The 17,338-nt window shown below is 38.7% G+C and overlaps 1 protein-coding gene across 3 annotated transcripts in view; it reads left to right on the forward strand.

The window, feature by feature from the left end:
- Window positions 1-1,917: 1,917 nt before the first annotated feature.
- LOC137236496 (zinc finger protein rotund-like) overlaps window positions 1,918-17,338 on the forward strand; it is a 371,834-nt gene continuing 356,413 nt past the window's right edge. For all 3 annotated transcript variants that reach the window (XM_067759172.1, XM_067759171.1, XM_067759173.1), the window contains exons 1-2: window positions 1,918-2,717; window positions 12,126-12,859. In XM_067759172.1, coding sequence (XP_067615273.1) covers window positions 12,353-12,859 — 507 coding nt within the window. In that variant the 5' untranslated portion in view covers window positions 1,918-2,717; window positions 12,126-12,352. The remainder of the gene's footprint in view (window positions 2,718-12,125; window positions 12,860-17,338) is intronic.

Below are 17,338 nucleotides of genomic sequence, written 5' to 3' on the forward strand. Positions count from 1 at the left end.
ATCTCCAACCCCACAAAGGTGATGGTGTGTCGTAAAATCGATAACTTCATTCACCTGAAGTAGATTAAAAGGTGTCTAAAATCTGGGTAACCAATTCGGAGTAAGTGTACGACGTAGTGTACCCCTTACCAGACCCACCAAGGTCGATAAAAACTGATCCGCGGGAGGCAGGAAAATCTTGTGATATTCTGTATACAGTAGGGTGGGCCAAAAAAATCGATTTTCGTTTTTTTCAAAGGGTACACAGATTTTCGAATTCCTGACCATAAATGGAGTATAATGACCAAATATGAGTTTTTTATGTTAATGAGAAAGCGTGCCTCATAGACGTTTTTTGTTTTCGTGAAAAGCTTTTATGTAAATGAATATATCTTCTCACCCAAAAATCGTACAGCCAACTTTTACCACAGCTTTTGCAGGGAATTGAACGCTCTACAAAAAAGGTCTTATAATTTTTTTTCATTAATGTGATCATTACAAAGTTCTTCGAGGTCGAAAATTGACTAATTTCTGAAACCCATAAGGTTTTGTTAAAAGTTGTGTAGCTCAAAAACAGCAAATATTAAGTAACGAATTTTAGACATTTAAATTACAGTCATCTCCTATGCATGGGAACGGTGCTTGACTGGGAGTTTCGCGGTGACTGGGATGTAAGGGTTTAAATGAATATTGGAACTTGCGGTGGACCGAATGTCATTATCCATAAAATAATAGAGAATTTAGGTATCTCCCTTACCTAACCAAGGTAGATTGTATTTATGCACCCTATACAATCTATTGGTACAAACGTTGGGCACTCTAGTGCTGGCATTTACATAATTAGATGCGTTGTGCTTTTGAGCACCGTTAGGTTGGACCATCGCTTGAATTCAAGGGTTGATAGAGAATCAAGGTGTTGATGAACGAAATTCATAGTTTACGCAATCCAATTGTCAACCTCACCTAAGCGAGTTGAATCCTGTTACAAATATGAATGTATCGCACACACATTTGGCAAGTGAGGCTCTGGCGACCCCAAGTCCCTCATGAAGCTAGGGGGCTGAGGGCGGAATGGCGTAAAAGGTTCAATGTGGTCATATTTAACCGTTCCCGAGATGGTCGGGCTAGTACCTTAATGGTGCTTGTTACAAGAACTTATCGGATCTATAAAAACCTTCGGAGAGTGTCCTTATCGCTACAGCAATAGGTGTTAACGTAAAATTATGTATTTAATATGGCCAGAAGTCGATAGCATGCGGTTCGCTTATATTATCAAGGCCTATCCAAACAATGGCGATTGGAGTTTTTGCGGGGTGCTGTCTAATGGGAGTCCATGCTTTACGTCTTAATAAAATGGAAAACCCCCCTTGCTGCAGATGAATGGTGGAGATGGTATCATCATGCTTGATTGTCTAGCTTTTACCAGATCTGAGCGAAAGTATATTGGTTACGGCTCACTAGAAGATGCACTTATCATTGCTAAGTAGCTTACGTCACAGTTATCTTATGTGCCACAGCATTACCTAACCGATGTACAGGACTAACTTCCATACTGAGCTTTTTAAAGAGTACGATACTGGTAGGTATCGAGCATTCTCATTCGATACTATTTTTTGGTATCGATAACCTGCCACGGACTATTTCAATGAGTACAAGTATCGAGTACAAGGCGGCATTGGAAAAACACTACGAGCAGCACACACAAACACACATACAGAATGAGGAGAGCGCATTCGTATTATTGGAGCTGTTTGAGTTGGACTTTTGTTAGTTGATTGGGGATGTTGTTGTTGGGGCAGGCAGTGTAAGTTGAATGAGAAAGAAAATACACTACAACTGATGGTGGTGATGTGCGACAGTGGCGCGAGGCATTTGGACGTTTTTTTCGTTGCATGCTCAGCATTCGCGTTCAGCATTCTTGCGAGTTGGTAGCAACTTTTTGCTGTTAACGCCGCCTATCACATTTCTGCGAGCGCTGCTAAGGAAAAAAGTTACAGAAAATACTAATAAATAAAAAACAAAAACAAAATTCGAACAAAATATTTTGAGCTGTTAGCGAAGTGAGTGAGGCAGTGTGGCATTGCAAGTTTTTTGGTGCAAATGTGAAGATGATGGCGCGCGCGATTTTTGCAACATTTTCGGCGAACGATCAAGACAAGCTGCCGCTACAACAGCAACAAAAACCCTAAAACGGCAAAGTGCTAGTTAAAGTTGAAGTTGGTTAGGTAGCAGCAGCAGGTAGATGAAACTGCAGCCAGCGTTCGATCGATTTGGTTACGTCGTGGCGTTTAGTCAGTTAGTGCGGCCATTTATGCGCGTTGTTGCATGTGCCACTACGTGTGTTGCATGTAGATGAAATACAAACAGTTGTCGAATATGCAACAGGAACAACAACAACAATTTACAAAAGTGTGCTATAGCTAAAAGAAGAGGAAGTGTTGCAAGCGGTAGATGCTCTGCTCTAGAAGGCCTTTTTGGTGTGGCACGAATTGTGAATTGCAGCTTGCACCAGCCATATTGCAGCAATAACGTTTAGGCCGCCAAACGCGCGACATTGAAACTGCAGCAGCAGAAGTGCAGAAGTGAAGTAATGAAATAAATATTGAAAATACCTTACAACAAAAAAAAAAAAAAACAAAAAGAAGGTAGCGCTAAACGCAAAAACCAATTGCAATTAAAAATGTAGAAAAAAAGTTGAAGAAGCGCGAAGCGTAAAAAGCAGCAGAAAAGTGTATAAGGTGATACGGAAAAAAGGAAAAAATAGAGTTCCGGCTGGTTTTTATCTTTAATTGTGAATAATTTTTTTCAATTTTTTTTAATGCTTGCATTTGCAGTGCAGTCCAGTGTGTTTGTTGTTGTTGTGTGCTATTGAAAATTTCGCTACAACCAAAACAAAAAATTCTTGCTGCTCATGTGCCTTTGTGTAAAATGGCTGTGCAACTGTGTTCTTTTTTTTATTTTAGTTTAACTGGCAAAAATGTGCATTTTCTTGTGGTGCATTGCAATGCTTAGAATGTGTTACTTGCAACACGGCGACGTTTGTGGTGCAGTGTTATGACATGTGTTTTGTTTTGATTGAGAAATCTGTGCGCAAACATTTTGAGAAGGTGCGAAATCGTGGAAAAAACTGCATTAAAAAGTGGGTGCTGCATTGCAGTGATCAAAAATGTGGAATTTTTTCCACCTCGGTTCGATAAGGTTGAACTGTTCGGTCCGTGAGGACCCCATATAAACTGAACGAGTGCAAAATTTTACCAGAAATTTGTTTAACATCAACGACCAAACTGAAAAACCGTATCTTAAACCAGGACCTCGTAACAAACACCAGAAGGTTTCTATGAACTATGCCATTAGCTTCTTCTAGATCTGATAATTCTGATTCTTACAAATAGCTGAAATAGCTGAAGTCTTATCCTGGCAAGCATAGGGCATGAGCACAAAATGTGCTCGATCGTCTTCTCCTCTACCTGTACCTGTTATATCTGCCATTACACTCAGAGAAAAACGCCGTTCTAAAATCCAGCACCACCGGACTCAATTCAAGTTTTCATGTTCTTACTTTTTTGTTCTTGAAAAACGAACGACCTTGTTCTTGAACTGACAACCATGTTCTTGAAAAGAGAATGGCTGGTAATGAAATATGAACGAATGTTCTATTAATGAGAACGATGTTCTTAAATTAAGTACAATGTTCTTAAATTAAGTTCAAGAAAAAAGAAACGGTACAATTCGTGTGCACTACAATGTTAAATACACCATTTGGCACCAGCTATCAAGCAGCTGTAGTGGCCCAGCGGCTAAGATGTTGCGATTGCGATCGTGTGGCGCGAGTTCGATAACCGTCAAACTCCGAAGTTTTTTAAAACAATTTTTTTATATTCTATTTTCTTAACTCTTATTTTTCGTTCAGTTCCATTCACATATGCACAGGAATTCTCAAACTTGTTATGAAAGGTTTTAAATATATATTCATATTACATCATCAAATAGAAAAATTTCTCGATCAGACAAATATATGAAAAAATGCATATTATGCGTTTTTTAAAACCTTTTGGCTTTTAATAATAGTTTTTTGCTATTAATTCTTATTAAAAACAAAAAAATTATTTATTAATAACAAATAAATAAATAAGTGGGTAATAATTAAAAAATTACCTTCCTCCCACCAATGATCAAGCACAAACCGTTCTTGAATTGAGACCGAAAATTGTTAAATCGACCCCAACTTAATCTTGAAGCGTGAGAACGAGAAATCTTAAGTCAAGCCCAAGTAGTGCTTGAAACTTTTGTCAACGAATGTTCTTAATTTTGAACTTATTTCGAACGAAATAATTCGTTTTAGAACGATTTTTTCTCTGAGTGTACTGACTAGACCTAATCTAAAGGCATATGACGCCAAAAGGCAGTGTCCAGTATACTCGTTATGAGCCAAAAGCACCTTCTTTTTAATGACACATGATCTGCGGCATTTCGCAGCCCCGCGCTTGGGTTCACTTCTTTTCCGCTTGACCGATCATGAGCAACTCTCGCCTGTTCTTGATCTCGCCCAATATAATTGGGACGTTTACGCGCCAAGCTTTGCGAGATGCGCCATGTTTAGCTAGTTCATCCCCTTCATCGTACCCATATATTCCCTATTCCGATACTTTCCAGGGATTGCTTACACTCTTACACACTTTCAGATGTTGTGCTATGCTAAATGATTGCTTTGATTGCAAAATGAAAGTTGATGCGGCTGCAAATTAAGCTATTTTCTTCCAGTTTTTCTACAGCTTTGATTACAGCTAGTACTTGCGCTAGAAAAACGCTACAGTGGTCTGACAGCTTGTACGGGCTAAATAACAGGATGCCAGGATAAATGCCGAGTTTTTCCGTTCTGCTTGCAGCATATATGTATGAATGCAGCTCGCACTCTTCCTTTCGATTACGTGTAATAAACGCCGATTCCGCCCGCGCTGAGCGTAGAAACCTTCCCTACTGTTGAGAGGCGTGGCACCTGCATCAGCACCACGCATTGGTTCAAGCCTTTCGAAGGTCCTCTTCAGCCTCTCCCGCTTCTTGCATTTTACGACTGTTGTCCTAGGGACTTCTTTTCCCGAGGCGTAGCTGCTATGTTGGATGTTCCTCTGTGCAACTCGCATCACCATTCGGCTGTTTGTTCTCCGCGTGAATGGAGGCGTAAGTTTTTGAGGTAGTTCACTAAATTTGTGTAGTTTTCCGAGCTCAGCGCGAGAAGGTTACCGGTTAAATAAGATACTTAAGGTTTTATTCAATTTCTCGTTTTACTTCTCATAAATATTTTTGCAATTTCTATGTCAAAATTTAAAAACGAAAGTTTAGAAAGAATATGTCTTTATATAAGGAGACATTTTTCGCTGATTCTTGTCCATTTATATAAAGGAAGTGCTTAAAATTTTTTTATTTTATTTTATTTTGTTTACTTCCGGTATATAAAGTCACCTACGTGTATGTCCGAAAATTTCCATACAGAGTTGAGAAATCTTCAATTCGACCTTTAAGTAACTTCTCACAAATCGATAGAGTTGAACCTTGGAATATACGTAAGAACTTATTATTATTAATAGGGTTCGACAAACTGCGACTTTTATTTAGGTCTATTGTACTTGACCTTTTGGCCCAGTTATTACTGTATGTGTAGGCTTTTAATGTATTTAAAATCCGCCATCACACTTTTTACTTCACTGAGAAACCTTTTTGCAGAAAATGTGAACCGACGTTTCATCCTCCAGCTCACAAAAGCTGCAGATTAGTGTGTCGGATAGATTTCACTTACTTGAATGATATCGTAGACTCTAGTGGCCAGTTTAGTACCCAGTGAGAGTTTGTAGGGCCCCTCTGCTTAGATTTATGAGTTGGTCTGATACTTTCGTTGAACTTGGCCTGTCTTGGCTCTGGATATTCAATCCAGTGTTGTTTAAACTGCTTTGTTTCTCAGTTATTTATGATTTCCCTACACTCAGAGAAAAACGCCGTTCTAAAATCCAGCACCACCGGACTCATTTCAAGCTTTTCATGTTCTTACTTTTTTGTTCTTGAAAAACGAACGACCTGTTCTCAAAACAACAACCTTGTTCTTGAACTGATAACCATTTTCTTGAAAACAGAACGGCTGGTCTTAAAATATGAACAAATGTTCTAGTAATGAGAACAATGTTCTTAAATTAAGAACAATGTTCTTAAATTAAGTTCAAGAAAAAAGAAACGGTATAATTCGTGTGCACTAAAATGTTAAATACAACATTTGGCACAATCTATTAAGCAGTTGTAGTGGCTCAGCGGCTACGATGTTGCGGTTGTAATCGCGTGGCTCGAGTTCGATCACCGCCAAACTCTGAAGTTTTTTAAAACAATTTTTTTATATTCTATTTTTGTAACTCTTATTTTTCGTTCAGTTCCACTCATATATGTACAGCTAATTCTCAAACTTGTTATGAAATGTTTAAAGTATATATTCAGATTGCATCAATAAAATGAACAATTTCTCAATAAGAGAAAGACATGAAAAAATGCATATTATGCGTTTTTTCATCTTTTGGTCTTTAATAATAGCTTTTTTGTTATTAATATTTTTTATTAATTACAAAAAAAATTATTATTAGTAAAAATAAATAAATGAGTACTAATTGGAAAAATCACCTTCCCTCTCCATCCCCCCACCCCCTCCAACAAAGATCAAGAACAAACCGTTCTTGAATTGAGACCGAAAAATTTTAAATCGACCACAAATCGTTCTCGAAGCGTGAGAACGAAAATTCTTAAATCAAGCCCAAGTATTGCTTGAAATGAGCACTGAAGGTTCACACAAAATCAATACCAAAGTGGTCATAAAATACGAACGGTGTGCTTGGAAAAACTGTTCTTAAAACAAGCCCATCGGTCACGAGTTAAGAAAAAACGTACTTAGCAGACTTTTGTCAACGAATGTTCTTAATTTTGAACTTGTTTCGTTCGTTTTAGAACGATTTTTTCTCTGAGTGTAGTATGTTTGCTTTTGTGAGTCCACGGAAGGGCTATAAATCTGCTGGTACAGCACCCTGCTTGGGTAGATAGTCTGCATGCTCATTATATACAAGTTCCTGATACATGGGAACCCATCCCAACAAAAAATTGCTTTTGGCTCTAAGATCATTTAGAGATAATAGTGTAAGATCGCACCGCAAGTAAGGCTGCTTGGCTGTATTACAAAATGCGGACACTTCTCGAGAATAAGCAACTTCCTAGACATTCTCTGTCGCAAACTTATATTGCATGAATTTCTGCCTGAAAAATAGTTGGGTAGCATCCCATTGGTATCGATTTCTAGATGTTCGACTGGGAGATAATAGCGCCCGCTACTTGGAATAGACAATTCGTCTCGATGGAAAAGGAATCTAGATATTTGGCGATCTCAAGAAAATAAGTAAAACAAATACTCTGCATGACTTACCTCGGAGGAGATTAAGCCCGAAGTTCTCTTCCAATTTTTCATACAAATCGGCGTGACGAGACCCACGTGTTTTATGCTGACTCCGAACGGCAGCTGCAAGGCAGATGAATTTTTATTAAGAAGCTTTTCATTCCGGAAACACAATCGGAGTGTTTGCTAAATCACTGCCGAAGGGTAATTCCGGTTAGATCTTTAGGAAATACCTACCGAAAAGGAGAGAATGTTGCTATCGATTTTGAATTAACTCTTCATTGAGCTTCGAACTTGAAGCCTCACACATTTTTCTGTGTTCATAAAAAAAACGTTAGTTGACACACTGGCTGAAATAGTTAGAACATTTTTACGAGATTTGGAGTCCTGATAACCGTTTTAAGTGATTTTCCCGTGAGTAGTGGTTTCAGAGACCAATGACGTAGCATAAGACAAAAAGTTACAATCTCATGGAGGGAGCATCCTAAGTTCAATTTTCCAGAAACTGATCTTGGAGCAAGGACTTCATCACACTAAGCTAAAAAACCAGTGGCAATGCATTAAAAGGAAAAGACAATTCCAAGATGTGTTAGCCTGGTGAGATATTTAGAGAAGTGAGATTTTGAACATTGTTCCGTGCATGATGGAGTTAATTCCGCTGGGTAGCAACTTACTTACTTCATTGGCGCTTAAGCGGTCGGATGCCAATTGGTCACATCAAGGGAATTTAAGTCGTTTTCCAAATAGTCCTTCCAGCGGAGTGGTGGCCGCCCTCTTCCTCTGCTCTTTCATTCTCACAGCATGGCCTAGCCAGCGTAGCAGCTGTGTTTTAATTCGTTGCACTATGTTGGTGTCTGTAAAAAGCTCTTACAGCTCATCATCAAATCTTCTTTAGTACTCACTCTAGCCAACGAATAGAGGTCCATACATCTTTCGAAGAACTTTTGTATTAAATTTTCACAGATTCGCCTTTTGAAATGTTGTCGGCGACCATGGCTATGCACCAAATATCAGGACGGATAGGACAAGTGACTTGTAGAGCATGATTAGTCCAATAAGTTTTTCCTATTAAACGAAGTCAACAGGGGCGTTGTTGCCAAGGCGCAAATGCGCTGACCTCGTTTTGTACTCAATCACCATCAAACCCCTCTTTTCCGTTACTTCTTCCAATTTGGACTAAGTAAAAGTACGGCACGGGTGATGAGGTCGATGATGTAAATTTCATTAGCATATAGACTTTTTTCCAGAGCGGTTTAGTTCTGTAGCTTGCATCATTTTCTCCAGCATCAAATTGAAGAAATCGCATGACAGGGATCACTATGTCGGAAACCTCGCTTAGTATCGAACGGCTATGAGAGACCCTTCCCAGTTCTGACTGAGCTGATGGCGTTGCGCAACGTCGTTTTATCGTTTAAGTTTTGCAGGAAAACCAAATTCAAACATAGCGGTATATAGGCAGCCCGGTTTCGTGCTGTCGAAGGCGGGCTTAAAATCGACAAAGAGGTGATGTGTGTCAATTTTTTTCACGGATTTTTTCCAAGATTCGGTTCATTGCGAAAATCTGTTCGATGGTAGATTGACCAGGTCTAAAGCCGCACTGATAAGGTTCAATCAGCCGATTTGCGGTGGGCTTCAATCTTTCGCAAAATACACTTTACAGGACCGTATATGCGATATTAAGAAAGCTGATTCCGCGATAGTTGGCACAGTTTGCAGGATCCCCCCTCTTGTGGACTGACCGAAGAACACTTTGATTTCAATCTTCGGACATGCACTCGTTCGACCGTATTTTGCATAGAAGTTGATGCATGCGCCTTACCAACTCCTCGCCGCCGCATTTGAATAGCTCTGCAGGCAACCCATTACCGCTCACGGCCTTGTTGATATTAGAACCTGATTATTGCTATCCTGAATAATCAATTGCGGGTTCGGGTTCATAATATTCTTTGAGCGTTTCATCGCTGTCTTCGTTGAGGGGCAGAGAAACGTGTTCCCTTGGTCTTGGGTGTTTTGTTTCTTGCTTTTAGCCGCACAGAGGTGTACGCATATTTTGGCTGTAACGAAATAGCGATCCGAGTCGATATTAGGCCCTCGAATCTTGCGCATATCTAAAATACTGGAGGCATGCCGTTCGACGTAATTGATCTCACCGATGACTATTTTTTGCTTGAACCTTGTGCTGGACTACCCCATTTCGGACAACGGCGAAGTCGATCACCCTCATTCAATTAGGCAGCGCTCGTATGTGCCTTCGAGGCGCTCGTAAAGTGCGTTTATCACCTCATAGTATTCCTCTCCGTAAATACAAGGGTGCAGATTGATGATTTATCAAAGAATGTCGCCTTTGAGAAACCAATCCGATTTAGATGTACTTTACATAATTGTTCAAATAAATTCGGTGTAGCGCCCTACTCTGCTGAAGGCAAATTTCCCTCTGCGGGTTGAATTGTTTTAAAATTTTTGTATCTTCTTTCTATTTTCCCCTTTGGTGCTCTGAACCGTGTGTGAAGTTTCAGGTTTGGAGTACAATGGCAACTCTCTTAAAAATCGATCACAGGATTCCCCTCTTCCTTCAGTGGAAGTTTTTGAGATCGTATTTTATTCCCGTAAGTCTCTGAAATGCGTTTTTTAAGTCTCAAGCTTGTCGCGAAGCTACTTAAACCAATCGAAAAATTCCACGTCTTGTACGAGCAAGCCTCTAAAAATTGATCGCTCGATGTACCCTCCCACATTATTTCAAATAACTTGACCCGTGCGCCTCCTAGCGGTACTTTTTATGTTAGGTATTGCAGTCTGTTTTGGTCCTAAAATTTGAAACTTTTAACTTTTCAAAAAGCTATGTAGCTTTTTCCAAGTCTCTTGTGAAAGCCGAGACTTAGGCCGAGACTCCCTACCTGCTATTCGATGGGTCTCTTAGAGCCACAATGAGGGTTGGCGCAAGAACGCTCAAATCGCAGACGAGGCGATACACTTGTATACCGATGGTTCCAAAGTAATGCAAGGAGTAGGGTCTGCGGTGTACTGTGCTGATAAGACAAATAAACAGAACATAAAAGCTGTCAGATCACATGGTTTTCAGTGTTGTTTTCAGGTGGAAGTAATAGCCGTAAGGAGTAGAAACACTGGAAGAAAATGGCTTAAACTGCAGCCACGTCAACTTTTATATTGATTGCCAAGCCGAAATTAAGGCAATAATCTTGCATAGCGCAGCATCTAAAAGTGCGTTAAAGTGTAAGCCATCTCTGACATTAATCGGGATAGGGAGAAGCATTCATTAATATTGGTTCCCAGAGCAAATGGGAATAGATGGGAATAAAAAAACGGATGAGGTAGCGCTTGCCAGCCTATAAATCTAGCTATTATGAGTGATAAAGCTATCAGATCTAGAAGCAGCAAGTGACATAGGTCCCAGGAAGATTCTAGTATTTGCCAAGGGGATGAGTTTATTTTATAACAAATGTCTCAATTTTTGAAAGGATTCTGCAGTTTGGTCGTTAAACAAACTTCCGGTAACACTATCATTTAGTCTATGTGAGGCCCTTACGAACCAGCCACTTTAACCTAACTTTGCCTTATAAGATTGATAGCGATTTCTTATCGGTGTATTATCGAAAAGTTATCGATGTGTGCGAAAAGCAATCGATTAATTACAGAAAAGTTTTAGAAATGTTATCAAAATGGTACCAATTTTTTTCGGAAACTGATGTATTTGTTATCGGCGTGTTATCGAAAAGTTGTGGATTTTGGTATCAAAAATTAATCGAATTGGTATCGAAAAATTATCGATTTCTTATTCCGATTTATACCTATTTATGATCGGCATGTTATCGATTTTTTAACGGCGATTCATATCGATGACAAATGTGTAACCCTTTGATAACAAGCCAATAATAAACCAAAGAGAAGGCAATAAGAAGCTGATGGCAAATAGTCAGCAAGCTTACAATACTTAATTCGAAAATTCGAGCATAATTTTTTAACTTTTCATAAAACAATGACTTGTTGGTATCGATTGTTACTGATAAAAAATCGACGAAGCTCCTCTTGAAAACCTTAAAACTTTTTGGTTGTGGTAGAGTTACCTCCGTTGTGGTTGAACTTCAATCCCTTGGCGAGCTCTAGGTAAAGATGTAGACACTCTCCGAAGGCTTTGGGGAGTGTTATCGATAATTATGGCCCTTTTCCGGATAAAGATCGATAACAAGTACCATTAAGGTATTAGCCAGATCATGTCGGGACCGATTTAATATGACTACATTGAACCTTCAATGCCATCCCGCATCCACTCCCTAGTACCCTAAGGAACTTGTGGTCGCCAGAGCCTCGGCTGCTAAAGAAGCAAGTTTCGCCACGATAGGTGAGGCTGACTGGGCTGACAGGGTTGTCCACGCAACCCCTTGAATCAATTGGGTATTTTATTGAATGCTTACAATTCGAACTTCATGAGAACTTCACATTCACGCCTTTTCCAAATGTGCGTTTTCCATATTTTTCAATCAATGGGCCACATCTTGCTAACTTTTCTGGCTTTAGCGAAGTTGCTAAGAAGAGAAAGTAAGATAAACCAATTCTGCACTAAAATTAGGGGACGGACAAGAAAGCAAGTTAACACAAATACAGTGAAAATAGCAAAAGCATCACATAGAAACATTTAAAAAAAGATCAAATTTATATTATTTCTTGGTTTTTGAAAATTTGTTAATGTGTACACTCGTATTTTTACAAAAAGGAAGAAATATAAAAAAGCCCCGGCTTATAAAAAAAAAAAAAAAAAAAAAACAAAGTGTACTACTAATATTTATCTCTTATGAGTATATATGTAACGTGAAGTGAAGTGAAGTGAACTTTTACAACAACTAATCGCTTTAAGTAAAAACAAAATTTACATTTCGAGCACCTCTTAAAGGCGAGATCGTAAAAAAAAACACTCGCAAAATCCTCGTTCATCGCTTTTAGATGATTATGCATGGTACCTGGTATAAGGGACCACAATTGTCGCATCGCACACATACGCACAGCGATTATCATCGTGACTATTCACCAACGCAATCACATCATATCCATCCACCACATTATCATCATCATCACCATCACCATCCGCCGGCACCAACAGCTCCCCCGACGCATTCACATCATCATCATCATCATCCGCATACGCATTCGCATCAATATCGTTCGTATCCATCATTTGTGGTTGCACCGTATCATGAAACGGTGTCTAGTGCCACGCCTACACCCGCTTCAACACCTATTACGCATACTTCAACAGCTTGTTTGAACGGTGTTCCTACGCCGATATTTGTGGAAGGCGCTTTTGCTGCTGCCGCTAATTCAGCCGTCGGCATAAATCAATTGGCATCGGTTTTAAGTCCAACAATTAAAATTGAACAACCATTTGGTGAGCCATTGTCGGTGGATGAGTATGCATTGAATTTGGATTGTGGCATCGATAATACATTTCGGGTAAGTGTGAAAATTTGTTTTCTAATATTTACTTAAGAATTTTTTTTTTCGAGAATTGGATAAAATTTGATGCGGTGATTCGATTATATAATTTGTTGACTCGAATACTTCAATTTAATTAAGCAATTCAAAATATACACATACGACTGGCGCTTAAAATTTCTGGAAAATTTTCGATGCTCGATTTTCGAATCCATAAATTCTCTTCAAGCTCGCGAACTGCTCGACATTCAATTAAATCGCTGCATTGCCAGAGCTTGCGATTTCTTCTAGAGAACAAGCGAATATTTTCGCAATACACGAAATAAACAAGTAAGGAAGTCTAAGTTAGGGCGAGGTCGAACATTATATACCCAGCGTGTTGTCTCATATTATTATTAAAAGAGAAATGTCAAGAATATTAAATGATATGTAAGCTGAAACATACTACCTATACATATGTAAATAGTTTCTTAAAAAAATTGGGCGTGGACGTTAAAAAATTTCCCCCAGATCTAAATATAATACCAACATGTACAGGTGTCTAAGTTCGGATGTAACCGAACATTATATACTCAGCGTGAGCTTTAACTGTACATTTCATTTCAGATAAATAACTTTTCTACATAACATGTGGTATCGCCCGTTTAAAAAAAAATGTCTCCCCATTTCCTCTTACAATAAAACTTGACAAGTGAAATATCACTGATTCAAAACTATTTTTTGCTAAGTTATGGCTTATTATTCTAGTCTACGACCCTTTTAAACTTGTTTTATATCTAAGTTGCCGTGGCCTATAACCGATCCCGTCTATTTTTACTAGAAATATTTTCTGCTATAAGGAAAATATGTGAGGTACACAATTTCATTACGATATGTTAATTTTTCTTCGAGTTATGACCGAATATTAGAAAATTATTATTATATTCCTAAATAGAATTGAACATCTAGTTGACATTCGCAAAAGTTAAAACTAATGCCATAGCCATACAGAAGCACAACTTATCGCTCCTAGTCTGAGCATAGGGCGGAGACAAACGCTCTCCAACGATTTCTATCAGTAGCTAAACGTCTTATTTTATTCCAGGTGGCGGTGGAAGAGCTCTCAATGAAAATCGTAAGCATCCAAGTTTGTCGAGGATGTCCTCTGCGCCGGCTTCCTTGTGGGTTCCATTGGAAGGCCATTTTGGAAACGTTGTCATCTTCTCTGCGGAGAGTGTGACCGGTCCAACCCCATTTACGTTTTGTAATTTCAGTGTAGATTGGGGGTTGTTTGTGAGTGACAGTAGATCGGCGGTACTGATTGTTCTTGGCCAGAAGATACGGCAGACTATTCTCAGACACTTGTTTATAAACATTTGCAGTCGTCGGTTAATGCGGCCAGAGACAAGTCAGGTTTCGGATCCATATAACAGAACTGATTTCACGCTGGTGTTAAAAATCCTCAGTTTTGTTTTCATAGACAGTATGCGAGAGCGCCATACTCGGCCATGTTCGTGCATTACAGATCCTTGCAAATACATCCGATTTTGCGCCGCCATCTTTAGTAATTTGGCTACCAAGAGAGCATAATTCTCCTACATCCTCAATGATGGTAGTGCTGTCATTTGATACAAGTTGGAGAGGAGATGTGTTCGTTGTTTGCAATCTCATTAGCTTAGTTTTTGCGTAGTTAATTTTCAAACCAACTGCACGAGCGTTGATTTCGAGTCGCTGGAGTTTTGCGGCAACAGCAGCTAGTGTGTGAGTAGTGAAGACGATATCATCAGCGTAGTCTAAATCGCTTAGTTTCTGATTCAGCCTCCATTGTAACCCATCTGGGGCCTCTGCGTTTGTGCGCTTCAGGACATCGTCCAGCACTACTATGAAAAGCAGCGGTGATAGGACGCACCCTTGTCGTAGGCCTTTGTTTATGCTAAATTTGTTGCTGTTTTTTTATTTGAAGCGTACACTGATCATTGCATCTTTGTAAAGGGCCTTAATCATGTCGATGACTTTCTCTGGGACGCCGCCGTTTTGCAGCGCACTCCATATCGCGTCACGGAAGATTGTGTCAAACGCACGTTCAAGGTCAACGAAGAGAAGATATAATGGCGATCTCCATTCATTAGACTGTTGTATGATTACTCGTAGGGTATTGATGTGGTCCACGCAAGATCGATTTGGTCTATAGCCGTTCTGTTCTTTACATAATTGTGCGCTGAGCGTGGGTGATATTCTTGGCAGTATGATGAATGCTAGAACCTTATGCCGCGCCAGTTTTTGCATTGGCTGAGATCGCCTTTTTTTGGGATAGTGATTATAACCCCTTCTTTCCATTCACCAGGAATTATGGAGCCTGTCCACGCTGACTGTGTAATAGGATGTAGGGCACGGGCAGTGACGTCCGCACCATACTTGAGAAGTTCTAATGGAAGGTCATCGGGACCGGGAGATTTATTGTTTTTCAATTTGGTTATCGCCTCTAGAATCTCTTCGTATGACGGCGGTTCTGTTGGAATATAAAATTGCTTAGTCATAAAAGGTGCCACATCCATTTTCAAACATTTTTGTGTTTTCCAATTTAAAGTTATAATTCAATTTAGAAAGTAAAGTTCTTCAAAGCATTCCTTATAGTAAAGGCAACCTCTCTGCCGAATTTTGTTACGATAGGTTTAACGACTTTTGATTTATAATTAATAGTATTTGTAAAATTGATTTTATCACAAGTGGGCGGTGCCACGCCCATTGTAAAAATTTGTTTCAAATTTGTATCAAAAGTCTCAATATCAGTCCACGCGTTAAGTTTCAACATTCTAGGTGTATTATTTACTAAATAATCTGGGTTTTGTGTTTTCCAAAATGTTATATATATTAAAAGTGGGCGTGGTTATCATCCGATTTCGCTCATTTTCAATACCAATCTATTCAGGGTCCAGATAAGCTCGTGTAACGTACAATAATAATAAAAAATTTTGCTATTGATGGATAATCATTTATTGGAAAAAATAAAAGTTTTACAAAAAAGTATATTACTTCCAAGAAAAATGTTTAAAAAGTAAACACACAATTCTTAAATTTCGAAAATTATGTATGAATCTAATTTATTTTTGAGTATGATATTTTGCGAAGCACATCTTGCAAAGTGATAAACGGCTCGGTGATTGGGATCCGCGTACGGCTGCAGTTTTAATACCTTTAATACCTGATATTAATGACCAGATGTGCTGACCCTGAACGAGGACTCATTTCTATCCCATTTTTCGTTTGTTGGTGGTCAATTTTTTCTATTTTTCTTTAATTTTACTAACTAAAGCTTTAACCACACGTTCGCCTAAAGTTCCATCGTATTGACTTTGTTCTCTTCCGTTATATATATTGAAATCATATATGTATCCCGTCTCAGAGTCACATCGCAGCCACATTTTTATTCCACGTTTTACTGATTTGAGTGGCATATATTGTTTTAAGGATGATCTTCCTTTAAACTTTGCCATTGACTCATCTCTTTTCTGCCTAACCTTATACTGCCGGTATTTTTGAAATGTACTTTTCAAATACTGCACAGCATCGTCGATGTAATAAGTTTTACTGCAATCAGTTGGTTTCTGAGAAAATGCAAAATATAATTTTGATGCCAAAAATTTATAGCGGTCACGAGATATTGCAGTCTTGATAATAGCATTACTTATTGAAGAATGTTTTGACCAATAATGTTTTAAAGTCGGAAGCTTGTTATAAGTCATAACGAACATAGAGCCCATCATAATTTGTATCAGTCTTTACTATATTTGAACTTTTTTTTGCGGTTTGAAACTCAGAAATGGGGTCATTTGTATATTGTGCGATATACATGCACAGGCTTCGAGGAAACATATTTTGAAAAATTTTGAAAGGGCAAAGAAATGAGAGGAATTTCCGGACTTATATTACGTCCACGGTAATCACTTATATTATGTATAGGTATGGAATTTTCTCAAAGAGATGACTATAACCTAAAGTTTGTTGAGATGTAATTCTCATTATCGTCTTGTGCTAAGTTGGATCCCACAAATTCGTTCGGTGCTATAATGATTTCAAAATCTGATAGCTCACTATTGGACGATGAAGGGGAACCAGATTCTTCGCCGTGCGAACCCAATTTCAGCAAATATTTATCATCATTTCCGTTTAAAAAGTCAGTGCCTGTATCATCGTAATCTGAATCAAGTATTTCATCAATCAGCAGCACGGTAATTTTGTCTGAGCTCAGTTTTTTCGAGATGGTATTTCTTTATAAAAGAAAGACGAGAAAATACTTTTTGTTTGAAGAGAGGCACTGTTGGTACATATAAGTGCCAGCTCACTGAAACCCACAAACTCAAGCAAATCCATGTAAATGTTTCACTAAATATGCTAAAGCTTGTAAATAAAATAAATATCTTCCATAAAAATAATTTGGTTGGCAGTTACAACTTTTTTTTATACTCAGTTGAGCAGAGCTCACACAGGTATAAGGAATCGAGATAGATACAGGCTTCC

The sequence above is a fragment of the Eurosta solidaginis genome, chromosome 1 (assembly GCF_040869045.1).
Source record: "Eurosta solidaginis isolate ZX-2024a chromosome 1, ASM4086904v1, whole genome shotgun sequence".
Lineage (NCBI taxonomy): Eukaryota > Metazoa > Arthropoda > Insecta > Diptera > Tephritidae > Eurosta > Eurosta solidaginis.